The following is a 15,799-nucleotide window of genomic DNA, read 5'->3' as shown; positions in this document are numbered from 1 at the left end:
ACGTGTCTTCTGTGATATCCACCCACAAGAGCTGCCCGATCCTTAAGTTGAATCCAAGCTACAAGTTCACACCCTTTGAGAACATTGCCTCAACCACTCCATCTATCTCTTCTAGTTTCTACCATGTTAAAATCACCTAGTAGAACAACATTATCCGTCAGACAAGCACTATACCACAGTAAAAATTTGTCTCTCACGGAGTTTGGAGCATAGATGGAAAACACTTGGTAGGAGAGATTTGGATGTGTGAAGTCAACACCCACTCCGTAGCTACTGAAAATTATGCTAATATTACCAACAGATTGGGCTAAATGATTTATGATACCTAATGTTACGCCCCCTCTTCCTTCTTCGTGGTCTGTTGTGATCCACATTCTCTTATCGTCTATCTGACTTAGCTGCCACCTTAACTTTGCTCCACCTATTTTGACTTCTTGAAGAGCTAAGAAGTTAGGTCCGTTAGTTCTCAACCATATTTTAGCTACCAGAGGCCTAAGGTCGTTGGAGAGCCCCTGAACATTTATGCTAAGAAATGAAAAATTTTCTTGTGATTTGTTCATCATCATTGGGCGAAGTTTTTATTTCTCGACTTCTTGAAATTAACTGGACTGGCTTGACGTGATAAGACAAATCCCCTGGACGTCCTCCTTTTTTTTTTCTCAGCTAAGATTTTCTTTGAGAAGCTTGTTGAGTCGGGAGTAGGATTCTTTTTTCGTGTTGTATTGTTCGTCTCCCTTTAACCAATGTGAATTCTTGCTCATCCTCTGAGAGAGGAGCATGCTTCGCCTAATCCAATTGAGTTTCAAAGTTTTTTGTGTTGGCAAAAAACTCCTCATCTCCTGAACTTTCATCGATGTTTTCCTCACTAGCCAGAGCTCCTTCTTCCACTATCTGTTTTCCTGCTTCTCTCTGTCCTCTATTGTCTTTTCTTCTTTCTCTTCTTGTTGATGAGTTTCTACTAGGACCTCTGTCTCTACCCTCTCCGATTGTTGAGGTTCTTAGTTTGACTCGACTGGTGTCTCCTTTCTATGATTAGCTCTAGAAGACAGCCCTTTCTACGATTTTCTCTAGAAGGGCAATCCTTAATGAAATGTCTGCCTAGTCCACACAAGAAACAAGAATTGGGAATATTCTTGTAAAACACTTTCTAGATTAACTCAGCTCCATCCCCATCCAGAACGCGAATAGCGTTTGGAGGCCCTATAGCCAAATCCATCAATAGACAAGCATGAGGGCTACCCCTGGGACTCATGAACCTCTCTGTTTCTAGTCGTAGAAACTATCCTAGAGGGAGACAAAGGGCTTCAAGCTGTGGGAAAAGCGATAAAGGGAGATCAAGGAATTTGTTGGGATATGTGTGATAAAGGGCTTGCTAGGTGCATGTGTGCATCCACTAGCAGTCGTATGGTTGTGTGTGTAGAAGAGGCACACTTAGTGCCATGGGCCATGACACAGGTGGTGATGCAGTATAAGGAACCCCACATGGGGTGGTACCTATGATTGTGGAGTTCCTATGATTTAGGAGTTACCTCCTTTGATGTAGGAGAGGTGCCATTGATTTAGGCCACCCTCTCTCCCATTCTATAAAAGAGAGGACTTCCGCTCAACTCAATGGAACATTTATGCCATTTGGTGGCTTGCCAAGAGAGAGAAGAAGAAGAAGAAGAAGAAGAAGAGAGAGAGAGAGAGAGAGAGAGAGAGAGAGAGAGAGAGAGAGAGAGAGAGAGAGAGAGAGAGGCTTACCCAAAGTGTGTGTGTGTGAGAGAGAGAGAGAGAGAAATGGAAGAGGAGAGAGAGACGCACTTCCGAAAAAGCACACCCAAATTTGAAAGACATGCTCTAAAGTCAACACAACAACTAATCACGAAATTTGTAAAAAAAACAAGTCTTGGAAAATGCTAGAAATTAATTTTGGCATCTCCAAGTTGAACCTAAAGGCAGGCCAAATAGACAAAGTAAAAGTGAGAGTGACTCACACACCCCCACAAACACGAGGAGCATACCGCCCATGGCTAAATAAAATCGAACGTGGGCAGCCAAGTGAGGTGGGCAAATGGGCAAATGCCGAGTTTTTCTTTTTCCCGGCACCCGTTTGCCTTCCCCCCATTCCCGCACCGATTTACCATTCCATTCCCAAAACACAAATATTTCGCCTCATGGTGGTGCAGGAACGGGAAGGCAAATCGGTGCGCGAATGGAAGGCAAATGGGTTCACGAAAAACGAAATATAAAGGATGCTTTCTAATCGACTCTTACTCGTCACGTGCAATGGACATTTCCATAGGCTTTTCAGACGCCCTCTGTCTTTCGGCTGAATCTCACCAAATCGCTGCAAGCATCGAGGCAACATGGCCCTCCGGCAAACATCAACCCTCACCAATGCCGCTTTCTGGCCATGTGTGTGCGATTTTTGCTTGCTCACAGAAACCATGGCTCAATGGGATTTCCACAAGATAGAAAACTCAATACCGATTATGACTGAGCTTCTAGTTGTGCTCCGCAAAACCTCTGCCCTGCTTAACATATACGCTTCTGGTGATCGTTGGCTACAGAATGCAGTCCTCAGACAGCCGCATTGTAGCTCTTTCGTTGATGTTGCTCATGATATATTTTTCTGTGCAAGTATCATGAACCAAAAGGTTGCCTATTCAGAGTTTGATTGCTTGTACGTTCCTAACGAACAAGCCCATGTGTTTATTACTGGTGTTTTGGGTTTCGGTGCTCAGCAAGATAAGATGGAATTGCTGGACCAAGCCAGGCAAGAGCTGCAGTCGAAATCGCATCAGAGGCGCTCCATGGGTAAATATTTGGTGCACTGGTTGAGTGCTACTTCAGCAAAGGACCGGGTCCCCAGCAGGGAAGTGCGCTTTAGAGATGATTTGGGAAGAGGGGCATTTGGCACAGTGTACAAAGGGACATGGCTAGGCGAAGAGGTTGCTGTGAAGCACTTCCACCAGAGTTTTCTCGACGAACTTGCAGGACTTCCAGCGCCTGATCCTTACATTTTGCAGGTACTTGGCTACTGTGATACAAGCACGCCATATCTGGTGATGGTGCCAATGAGCTCCGACCTCGACAAGCTTATCGTGGAAAGGATGCGAAGCAGTTCCTCGGGGAGGCCTTTCTCCACGCTTGAATCGATCGATATTTTGCTTCAAATTGCTAAAGGAATGTGTTATTTGCACGAGCATCGCATAGTGCACGGAGATTTAAGGACTAGTAATATCCTTGTGACATCCGACAGCCACCTCAGTTTGAGGATAAGTACTTTTGGTTTTGTCAATCAACAAGAGGATGCTACTATTAAGATGATGGATACTCTACCATACATGGCGCCCGAAATCATGAGAAGGGAATCTCTTTCTACAACGCAGGCTGACGTCTATAGCTTTGCCATTATGTGCTCAGAAGTCCTCACTGGAAAGACATTTCTCGGCTGATTTCCAACGGAACGTGACGAATGGACTGAGGCCACATCTTCCTTTGACTTGCCCAAAAGTTCTTGAGGATTTGATCCATGCATGTTGGGACTTTGATCGTTGGAAACGCTTGGAGTTTGCTTTCATACACGACAATCTATGCTATCTCAAACGAGACCTTGTATTGGAGTATAGGACCGATCTCGAAGGAGGAATTCTATTGCCATACCCAATCGGGTACCGTCTCTTTGCACATCAGATGATATGGCTAGGCATGATGCTGGAGACAAAAGTCCGCACATAGTTTTTGGTAGCACTATTCAAAGAACATTTTTCTCAATAAATCACAAAACTTGGGGTTTCAGAATTTTATAGGGTTTTATTGAGAATTTGCGGATCTTTTAGCTAAAGCACAAGTAAATTTCGTAAAATTTTATAGATTTTACGAAATTGAGAAAATTTTCTATGGGTGAAAATAAAATGTTGCAAGTTCATTGTATATAGTTTATGGGCTTTTTGTGAACACCGTTCAATAATGACCACTATACCATGCGCCCATGGTCTCTACAGTGGAGTATGTATATTATATGTCAGTTGTACTAGAAATGACATTCTGTGCAAGCCCCTTTGTCTAATAAAATGGATTGAGAAAGCTATGTTGCTTTTATTTTACCATTTTGCACTAGATTCTTGCTACTTCCTGATGGTAGGGTACATTGTACTTGAAGGTATTACTTTCGTGGTGATTAATTTGAATAGAAAAATTTTCCACACGACGGATCAGTGAGAAGAATGTTGCTAAAATTTGATGAAAATACATCCATGGCACTCAAACCTTGGAGTTCAAAGGACCATATCTTGTAAAAGATACTTGTGTCGAGCCCCTTTTGGATGACTCGATGCAAGCAAGAAATGGAATGGCATAGAGACTTTGGATTGCTTGTGGTGTTGGATTGTCTATTGTTGTCATTTCCAATGTTATGTGGATTTTGTTTTAGACTAGGGTTTAAATTGGGAATGTACACGTGGATTGAAAAGCTCTCTCTATGGTTTTAGGCCTTCCAGATGGTTATACAAGGGACCTCATCTATACTATATATGATTGACATTATTCTGTGTGTGTATGTGACCTTTTGTTGTCTCTCTAGAAATCTAAGTCTCTCTCTACACATGTCACCTTCACAAAATGTGGTGTTAAAGAACAAAGAAACATTGTAAAAACTAGCATAATGAGCTTGCCACATGGCACCTTGTCTAGCCTCCCTTACCCAACACACTCCCACACTCCTACACCCACCACTCCTTCCTATTTTGGAAATTTGGAGAAGCTTGTAAGAGATTTTAAAGAAAGTACAGTCGTGACTCAAGAACATGTAATTCAAAGGGATTTGTTGATGCTTCTAGGCCCGTTGCTTCTAGGATAATCATATTGTGTTGTAGCAACATGTGGTACTAGTTCCCAACTATATTAAGAGCCTTTATTTGAAGCATAGTTTTAATGCAGTGACCAAGAACCCAATCAAGAAGAGCCTTAGCAGTGGGTGCTTTGGATTTACTATTTTCCTTACTCTATTAATCACTTGGGCTAGTGTCATAGATACGTCTCATTGATATCTCACCATGGAGTTCTTGTTGTAGTTAGAAAAGACTTCAAAAATAAGTTGTGAAGAGGAGAAAAGACCAAGACTATGTATAACATGGCACCATTACTTGCAACCACTTGATTCTCATATAGTTTTGTCGATTGTGCTCATAGATAGGCATGACTAGTTCAAAGGCATTAGCTTGGAACTACTTCAAACACAATTTTGATATTGGGAAACATAAGTTTATAATTTGAACAAGTTATGCTTATAAGGTTAACTTGATCTTACTTGAGAAATCTGACATGACATCTAAGAGGAAATTTGTCTTCATCACATTAATCATGAGGTTCTCCTTTTATAATTCTACATAGTAAGATCTTTATATCTTTATAATGATATGATGATAGACTTTAATGTCATCAAGTATCTCATCATTGTTTGTGATACTAGAAGATTCTTGACTTACATAGCCAATGTACTCAAAATCATGTTTTTTAAATAATGATGCTCGGTATGTTGTAAAACATGTAGAAGTTGGATATGTAAAACTTTCAAACATGTGGTCATGGCAGTGACTCATGTGTCATACGGTTGTTGCCAATATGCTAGTGAGATCTACTCGACCTAACTCCTAGTTGGGAGCAATGGTGCAAGGGCTTGTCGTCGACTACTAGTATCACTCGAATTGCATCTAGACTATTGCAATGTAACCCCAAAAAGAAGAAAGCGGATGGGGAGAGAGAAGGGGAAGGGGATGGGAAGAAGGGATGAGGGGGAAAGAGAGAGGGAATGAGTGGAAATCACAAGGGAACTACAATGGAAAAAAGAGCTCTCAAAACAACTCATGGAGAGAAAAGAGAGCTTATATTCCATCCTTGTGCATACAACAAGTGAAGACCAAAGTCAAAATTTTGGTCTTATATACATCTCATCTTTTGAAGGGAGGGCCAAACCTATTCTCTTACTTTCACACTCTCTCTCATTTAGTGGTAGGCACGGAAGGATTGCTTTTTTGTGTAGCTCTAGCATGTCTTGTTGATCATCATGGAGTTCACTCCCACTCGGACCTTGGAATGCTTTTCCTTTTCTTTTATTTATTGGGCTTCCTGTTCTACACATAGCCTGGCTACTTCATGCTCCACCTTTTCTTTTCTATGATGCTCCATATAAGCATTGTATTCTTGCTTGTCCCATGCCTTACTCCTTAGCTATTTAGCCTTTGCCATATCCTCTTTCTTGGTGTCCTTCTCTTTGTTCTTTTTGATTGTTGTGGGATGGGAGCCAATATTGAGGGGGTTGTGGAATTTTTGAGGCATCAAGGGTAAATTTCTTGGCAACCAGACCATAAGCTCCACAAGGGAAGCCCATGTTCTTCATCATGTGGTAGATAATCACAGCATGAGAATCATTGGGTTGCCAATATTTTGATCGTGATGGTAACAAAGGTTGTAGAGTGCCTTGAGGAAGTATTGTCCACTTCGTGGCATGGGGTTTGTGTAAGTAGGCCAATGGATTAGGGGTTATATTTTTAGGATGGTCTGTCATTTCCACCTTAATCAAAAACTGTGCTTCTTTGTATTGTATGCAACCATCTTGAGGTCATTAGTCCAAATCTTAGACATTCTTGTACCCTTCCACTATGACTGAAAGTTGGTACACCGCCTGCACTATGTTGATGTGGAGGTGGTGGGGGGTGAGTTGACCCTCTACATTACAAATGAATGTTGCACCCATTATTGCAGTGTAGTCGACAAGGAACTCTATACTAAGTGGCATGTCAATGTAGCAAGGTAGCAAGTCAATGAGGCCTTGAAGTCCTAGGGCCTACAGATGTGATTGAAATTCCAAGTTGCGAAGGGCATCATAACATTGTGATGTGTGGTAGTATAGGTTGTATTTATTCGTGGCACTATACTTGTTACCTCAGTGGATGGCCCAGTTGCTTAGATTATTAAACCATTGTGTACCCAAGGGGGAGTGCATTGTTCAAGCATGCTAGAACTACATCTAAGGCCCCTTTTCCTCCTCTTTTCTTTGTATTTTTCCTTGGCAGAGGATTACATGATCCACATCAGCTGGATTATCTTCCAAATCTCTTCGTCATTGAGTTGGGAGGTCATAGTGATGGATGCTAGGTGGGCCATGGAGGTGTTGGTGGTTTGGGCGGCAGTAGCAAGGGATTGGGGTATGGACTGGTGGGGATGTACTTTTCAAATTAAAATTCCAATTCTTGATTCATGGTGGGGAAGCAACGAGGGAGACTTTTGATGAGGAGTCAATAAGAAGTGGAAGATTTGGAGGACATTCAAGAAAGAGAGCAGTTGGTTGGAAGCTACGAGGAATATCGGGAGGACATTTAGGGAAGAGAGAAGTTGGAAGATATGAGGAAGGATTGAGGAAGGTCTACATAAACCTTTGGTAATAGCTTGTGTGCTATGTGAAACATTGTATACCCTTAAGATTTGTAGGAGCTAGGAGCTCCAAGATGAGCTTGATCTTATTATAGCTCGTGATAATCCCAATCTTGGACATGATGTGGCAAAGAATCACTCCATGCTTCATGCAAAATTGGCACTTGATGGGGTTGATGGATATGTGGTACAGGTGACATCTCTTTTGGACCTGTGTGAGGTATTTGCGATGATCATCCCATTTAGAGTTAAAGCATAGGTCATCAACATTAGGGGAGAATTGGGGTCTCAAAAGGGCCTCATAAGGAATAGATTAGGGAATGCTTAGTGGGCTAATGCAAGGGGCTTGGAGGGTCCCAAAGAGGCCTAACCAACCCAACCTAGGTGGGTTAAACCCACATTTGAGCCCATCTCTCCCCCCATCAATGAGGGGAGGGGGCCACTTTTTAAAATTTGAATTTCAAATTTTGAATCTCCCTCCCTCCCTCCCTCTCTCTCTCCCTCCCTCCCTCCCTACCTCTCTCTCCATCCCTCCTCCCTCCCTCCCTCCCTCCTTCTCCCTCTCTCTCTCCCTCCCTCCCCTCCCTCCTCCTCTCCCCTCCATCTTGCTCCTCCTCCTCCCTTCTCCCTCTCCCCTCCTCCTCCTCCCTTTGGCTCCTCCTCCCTCCTTCCTCTCCCCTCCTTCTCCAGCCACCTAGGCTCCCTCTCCTCTGCTCCTCCCTCCTGCAAAATCTCTCCCCTCCTCCTCCCACCTGTAGCATCTTTCCCCCTCCGTCTTGCTCCTCCTCCTCCCTCCTCCCTCTCCCCTCCTCCTCCTCCTTCTGGCTCCTCCTCCCTCCTTCCTCTTCCCTCGTTCTCCAGCTGCCCAGGCTCCCTCTCCTCTGCTCCTCCCTCCTGCAGAATCTCTCCCCTCTTCCTCCCTCCTGTAGCATCTCTCCCCTCCTCCCTTCTGCAGCAGCTCCTTCCCTCCCTTCTACACTTGTCGCTTTACTCTCCTCCTCCTCTTCCTCTTTTTCTCATCAGCTTCTCCTCCTCCCTCTTCCTTGCTACTCTCTCCCTCTCACTGCTCCATCTTTGCCAGCTCTTCCCTACATTTTAGCCTGCATCACTAATACCTCTCTTTGAGTACTCATGGCACCATTTGAGGACATATCCAACAAGTACCATGTGACCCTACAATTGGAGGCAGAATATGCAAGCACACGCTCTTTGGGATATAGTGGAACTCCTCAAAGTGTGCTCCACAGTCTTCGATTGCAAGGGAAGAAGCATCTTGACCTTTGGGTGGATGGAAACTTGGAATGAGTACAAAAGTTGAAGGGAGCACCTTTGGGACTGAAGAAGAGGAAAAGATAATTGCAATCTATGGATGTATTGTCAACCAATAGTGGTGCTCGAAAGAGGAGAATACGGCCTGCAAGGTTAGTTCCCCAAATTTTTAATGAAATTTCTTACTCCAAAATATTTGTGGTGTTGCATTCTTTCCACTAAGACTCGTTTATGCTCTACTTTAGGATTTTCATGGAGGATGTGATGGGAACAATGGAAATGGATGATAGTGATTCTTTATATGTTCTAAGAAGTTTAATAAAGCCAGGGATGTCATGGAAGTATTGAAGGACCCTAGACAAAAAGGGCTATGTAAACAAGTTGCTAGAGAGGTAATGAAGGATTTCAAGGGCCTCGTGTAAGCAAAGGAGGTGCTTGGAGCTTGTGATGCTGCTGGTGTAAGTCGTGAAGCTTACAACTCTGTTTTTAAAATTTTCAAGTATGCTATGGAGGAAAAGTATAAGATATCTACAATGCCATTGCCAACACCGTGGTCTATAAGGCTTACACGTCAAGAAACAAACCAATATGCTAGAGAAAATCTTGGAGGATACCATTGTGTAAGTGACACAATGACTTGGAAGAGTAAAAAGAAATCTGGCATCCAAACGCTTGAGATGAATGCTTTCAATAATGTTTACGTGGATGTAGAGAATTTGCAGAGAGCCATGGTCAAATTCTATGGGATGAGAGAAGAAGGTAAGAGAAATTCTCTCTTCATATTCAACTTTATTTCTTCTCATTTCTATATCCTTACTGTATTTCTCTTTCATTGTATAGATGGCAAGCTAGTATTTGTTATAAAAATGGATGAAGCTCAGTTGGTAAAAGAGCACAAGCTAGAGAGAGTGAGCATTTGTATTATGAACGACACCTTGTGTTTTGCTCAAGGGGATGAGGAAGTTGAGCAGGGTTTCTCAGTCCTATCTGAGAAGGAAATATGGTGGCTTGCAGCCTTTGAGACCCCAAAGGAGTGCCATGAGACATTGAAGTGGGTTTTGGAGAGAACCGGCATCCCATCGATTATTCAAAGACAAGAGGTAGGGCAAACATTAATAGTGGATGGGCATGGAACGTTTCAAGTTGAATGGCATCTAGCTGGTGATTTGAAGACCCTCAAGTGCTTCTATGGTTGTGATACAGGTGCAGATGCACAATGGACATGCTTATATTGCACCCACTCTCAGAAGATGCAAAAGGAAAGCCTACAGCGGGAAAATGGCATCCTTTCTTGCAACCAAAGTGCAGCTCCTGATCGTCACAAAAAGGATCCTAAGTGGGACCCCATTATACCAATTCCATTAGAGTGGGTACACGTGTGTACTTTGCATGCTGAAGTGCATACATGGAGGCAATGTGAAGCTTAAGTAGGACAAGAAACAATCAGGAAAGTCACAAAATCTTCCTACTAAAGTGTCCATGGGTGGAGGAAAGGCAAGGAGATTATTGTCCAACCACAATGCTGATAAAGAAAAACATACATTAGCTCAAAGCACCCTAGGTTGGGAGTACTTGAAAGATTTGTGTGAGTGCACTACAAATCAAGCTTCACATCCGCGAATTGCTACTTTGAGAGTAAAACTGTGGACAAAGCTTGATGCATTTATAAAGTTGCTTAGACAAGGTCAAACAGATGAGCTTTATTATGAGAGATTCAGGACAGCATTGGGAGAATTCATATCATTGATGGTAGAAGCATGGAGGGAGTCACATATTACACATTACATGGTAATCCTCCTTAGGTTGAAATTTTGTGCTTTAAACTTGAGTCAGTTTATGTTTCTAATACAATGTTTTTGTTTACAGCGTATTATTTATGCACATGCACCATGGTTTGTGGAGCAATGGGGCCCTCCTTCCATTTGGAATACTCAAGGAATGGAGAAATCACACTACAGAGCAAAGGTAACATACTTCAAGAATACAAGGCATGGGGGTGGTATCGCGTGAAGCAATGCACTACACGAAATGTTCGATTGGTTTTATAGATGTCTCGAGGCCAGGACTCTCAAGCGTGATAAGGTAGAGGTCTCAAGTCTTGCAAAAGCGGTTCAACATGTCAAGAAGACAAGGAGATGTGCTACTTGGAAGTCCTCAACAGGGAGCCAAGGGGTTGCGATTTAGTTCCAATGTAGAGTCAGACAGGGGAGGCATTAGGTCCTAAGAGAGCCCCAAATGTAAAATGTTTGATGAATAAAGTTAACACTATTTTGAGTCAATTATAAATTCCAAAATTCACAAATTTGTTTGGAAATTACATAATTGCATGTGCAACATGGCAGGGCGGAGGGGTGAGTGGGTTGGGAGGGAGGGTGGTGAAGATTAAGTATTACCGAACTGGCGACGACAAAAGACTAGGGGGGGAGGGGGTGCACTCAAAAAACCTTAATTTAAAAGAAAAAACCTAAAGTGCTTAAAAAAAGACTATATAAAGCAATTCAAAACCCTAAAATCCCTCATTTCTATGGCATGAGTTAAACAAACTGCTAGACCCACTGGACACCGTTTAGATGCTGCCCGTTGTCCTCCTCACATCTCCATGGCCTCCAAACACACTGCAAGCCCCAGTGACCAAGAGGGAAATGATCAAGAGGGATCTAAAGGTAGTTTTCATCATCAGGAGTCCAAGCAACGCGAGTCCCCACCATTTGACTCTCATGGGGGATCCCAAGGATCTCAGCACCATGAGGAATCCCAGCACGAGGAAGGATCCAAGCATGATCAAGGGTCCTCTCAGTCCTTCCACACAACTAACCGTGGAAGTAGAGAGGTCTCCCAAGAGGGCCAAAATAGTCCAGTCAATCTTGATCAAATGCCCCTCCCTCCTCCGTGGGGTCCTAGCATGGAGCATCTAAAGCAACAAGGGGAGCAAGAAAGGCAAAGAGAGGAGATGGAGAGATTACAGGGGCCACAATAAGAGGAAGTATTTGGCGGGCTCGCAGATATAATGAACCTTGGCCCCAATCCTCCAACCAAGTAGATCGCACGAAAGAGCACCATCAACCCTCTGTGCCTCGAAATTATCAGATATGAGGAGCCTCTAGTACGAGCTGAGCAAGAGCCTCAGCCTGTTGTCTCACAGCCTCATGAAAAGGAAAAGAGACCAAGGACAAAGCAAACCCCTAGGCACGACAAGCCGCCTCGAAGGACCCACCAGACATAGGAAGAGGAGTCTGAAGAGGTGGTTGCAAGGGAGGAGAGGCGAAAGAAGTTCAAAGCGGACAAGCGACCATGGAGCCATATCTAGAGGCTAGTGCAGGGTCCCCCAAAGATTAAGAGGCGTAAAAAATTCAGGCGTGAAGGCCCTTCAGGAGATCCGCAAGTTCCAAACCACTGTGGACAATCTCATTCCCTGTGCACCCTTCCAGCGTGTTGTACGTGAAATAGCACAGCATTACAAGGATGATGTGCATTTCACTTTAGGCACTATGGAAGCAATTCGGGAGGCAACGGAGTAGATGACAGTAGGTCTTTTTGAAGACGCAAACTTATGTGCTATCCATGCCAAAAGAGTAACAGTGATGGACAAGGATCTTACCCTCGCCAAGTGCATCCCCCGCTCCGATCCCTCCCTTAGGCCCTAGATGTTGTTTAGGTTCATTTGGTGTAACTTGAATCATTTTGTAAATCTCTACCCTTTGAGGCCAAATATTAAAATATATTTTTATGTTCTATTACTGTTCCCATGTTATTATACATGTTACTTGATGCTTTCCATCAGTTTATGCAAGTTCAGTGTGAATTTGAGTGGTCAAATGATATTTTTTCACCGTGCAACAGAAGGCAAATGTGTTCGGCATCACGCGGGCAGCCCAGAAAAGCAAAAACCCGCTATGGCGCATATGGGGCCTATTTGAGTGCCATATGGGGCCTGTTTGACTTGATCAAATAGGCACCGTACGTGCCATAGCGGGTTTTTGCTTTTCTGGGCTCCCCGCGCGATGCCGAACACATTTGCAGAAGGTCAAATAGGCCCCATACGCGCCATAGCGGGTTTTTGCTTTTCTGGGCTCCTTGCACGATGCCGAACACATTTGCCTTCTGCCGCATGGTGAGATTCTTACTAGATTTCTCAGAAATGACCATTATAGAGCAAATATCTATCTGATAGCATGCTTTTGAATAGAATAGTAAATGAAAATATTAATGCCAACAACAATTAAAGTCACAAAATACAATGATAGTATAAAATAAATTTTGTAAAAGAACACAAAATGGGGCACTATATAAAAAGTATATATGTATTCATATAAAAGAAAATTTCTATACAATAAGGCTTCAGAGCCTTTCTCTCTTCTCTAAAACACTAAGAACATCGGGCTTTGAATTCCCAAATACACTCCTAGCTCTAAACCTAGTCGATAGAGAGTCAACACTATTGTCGTTGCTGGCCAGGGACATGGCTCCTGCCGTCAATGCCATACCTTGAAAATTGGTTCCAAAGGCATTGAGGGCAGCCATGCGGTTCACCAAAATGACCTTGTCAGCATTGCGATTGATGCATGACCAATCACTCGTGACAAGGCCTTGCACTTCAAGAGGTCATCAGTGCCATGTGGAGAAAAATTTTTGTGGATAACCACAAAGCGCCCTTTTGCTTGGCCAAGGTAATGTGCCAGTGAGTGATCTCGGCCAAAGCTACTATGAACAAGGCATTGCCGAGATGAGAATAGGTCGACCTCAAATGCCTCTTGCAACAGTCCAACATTACATTAGAATTCCGTTAAAGCAAAAGTATACCAAGAGAAGAAATTCAAAGCTCATAGTTTCTTACCATTATGGAGTCGTCATGCTCAATCCCTTCCTCTTTGTCAATGAGGAGGCCTGCTGTCTGGAGTGGTATTTGGAGGCTTCTTTTGGAACATCAGATAGGTCGGAGTAGATTGATGTCTCTACATCTTTGATTTGGGCCAGTGTTAAAGCAAGAACCCCTTCTATTGAATCGTCTGATCCCAAAAACCTAGGTTCTTGCATAGTTGTATCCACCTCATATCCACACAGGACACCAAGAGCTTCATCCTCTCGGAGACCAAACATAACCTCTATGTCATGGAGAAAGAGGTATTGTTCTCCATCGACAAGAAGGGGAGCAAGAAACCATATCATTGTTGTAGGGTCAACAGAGGTGGTGCTCGTCGAGGTGGATGGAATTTGAGAAGTAGAATGGGGTTCAGGAGGTCACTGGAGCACTTCCAGGGCTAATGCAGCTTCCTGCTCCTCAGCTTCTTCATCTATGGGCTCTTCATTGTAGATGTTGGGCTCATATATAGAAATAAGAGGATCGAAAAGGGCAGGTGCAGGGTCTGGGCTTGAGGTTGAGGCCTCCTCTTCCATTCGTCCCTCTTGGAGAAGAAAAATAAAGGTCATTTCCTAGGATAGGAACCTATTTCCTGTGTTTTTGACGACTCCACATGCTAGGAGGTCATCAGTGTCCACCTCCCTAAACCCTAGGGGTGTGAGCTGGGCTCGAAAGTGATCTAAACACTTGATGAACCTAGGTTCTTGATTGAACAAGTACTTCAAATAATCAATTGGGACCCATCTTTTTGTAGACTCATCAAGTTGATATGCAAAACTCGCGATGTAGCCTTGCATGTACTTGATGAGGTCTTCAAAATCGTCTCGAGCTCCCAAGTAGGTGCCTAGGACATCTATGCTCTTATCAAAGATTGGAAATAACTCCTCTCTATCAATTAATGGAGTACAAGAGATGAAATTGTGGAAGGTAGACCTAGCAGAATCCATGGTAGTTTGGTAGCTAGGAGAACTATGGCTATGATAGTGAAACTTGAAACTAAAGCAACTTTATAACCTATATATACCCAAATGTTCTAAATATAAAAAATAAAAAAGAATTATAAATTTTTTGGAAAAAACTTGACATTGACATGAAACAAAACCATTCAAAACATCAAAATTAATTGCACCACTATTAATTGGAAAATGTCAAAATCCACAATTGTTCCACCCCACATTGTTTACAATCTTCAATATTGTAGGAGGGATAAAAGTGGCACTATGCACGAGCTTCTCTGCATGCTTTCCTACCTTTTCACCATTTAAGGTAAAGTGAAAGGACTCAGACATGCCATCCTCCATGACCAATAGGTGTTCCCGCACATCCCTAAGAGTCCACTGTGATGTGATAGTCACATTCTTGACATCTAAATGAGAACCAATACATAAACTCACCCCTGTATTATCATCATCGAAAGAGTCAAGGGGGAGCCAATTGCCACCTGTTTTCTTCCAACGCCTATATTGGAAAGCAAAATATAACATTTGGCAGGAGATGTGGTACTTGACAACCACATTGTCCTTACATATATGGCATTGAAACAAATCACCCTTTTGTTCACCTAACCTACTTCCCCAATTCACCCCAAGCAATTCCTCAAGGGCATTCTCATGTAGCCACTTGCATGACCACATGGTTTTTGTTTTATGCATCTGGATATTCTGAAAACAAGAAGCAAAAATGTGCAGAGGCATAAACCAAGACAACCTTACCCACTTAGAGCCAAATGTAAACTTCATGGCCATGCCCACATCCTTTGCAATCTTTTCCTTGTATGATTGCATTGTTCTTGTGTCCACCATGCTGCAATCCATGTCTTCAAGTTGTGGTGTTGCAATGCATTAAAGATGGTCATAGCCTGATGCCGTCCTTAGAGTAATGTACTTGGAATTATACCAATGGATATTTCTCTGTTTCAAAGCAGAGGACTTCTCTCCAGCATGCATTTTCCTTCCTAAATCCTCATGAATGGCAGTAAACTTACCTAAGAAGCACTCGACTGGTTCCCACTCCTCAAAGTCTGAAGGAAATACATCTGCTATGCACAATTGCTATTTCAAAATACAAGTTCAAATTGACTCATTACACTGGTTCTATTTCAAAATACAATTTCAAATTGACTCAGTACACTTCAAAATCTTACACAAAATGTAGAATTACAATGCGATGGTATTGTCAATTGATTACTTGACGGAGGAAGGCGCATGTCCTTCCCCATGTAGATGTGTTGCACCTTTGCAAGCCATCCTTTCTTCT

General features: G+C 43.0%; 1 protein-coding gene across 1 annotated transcript; it reads left to right on the top strand.

Moving 5' to 3' along the window:
- The first annotated feature begins 2,429 nt into the window (after positions 1-2,429).
- LOC147892845 (uncharacterized) lies at positions 2,430-3,440 on the top strand. Its single transcript, XM_087386798.1, has one exon. It carries the CDS (start codon positions 2,430-2,432, stop codon positions 3,438-3,440), a length of 1,011 nt encoding a protein of 336 aa, XP_087242924.1.
- The last annotated feature ends 12,359 nt before the right edge of the window (positions 3,441-15,799 follow it).

Source organism: Dipteris shenzhenensis, chromosome 16 (assembly GCF_047967505.1).
Source record: "Dipteris shenzhenensis isolate YYH24624 ecotype China chromosome 16, Dip_SZ_1.0, whole genome shotgun sequence".
Lineage (NCBI taxonomy): Eukaryota > Viridiplantae > Streptophyta > Polypodiopsida > Gleicheniales > Dipteridaceae > Dipteris > Dipteris shenzhenensis.
The sequence above is the reverse complement of the archived record's forward strand: the minus strand, read 5'-3'. Positions and strand labels throughout refer to the sequence as shown.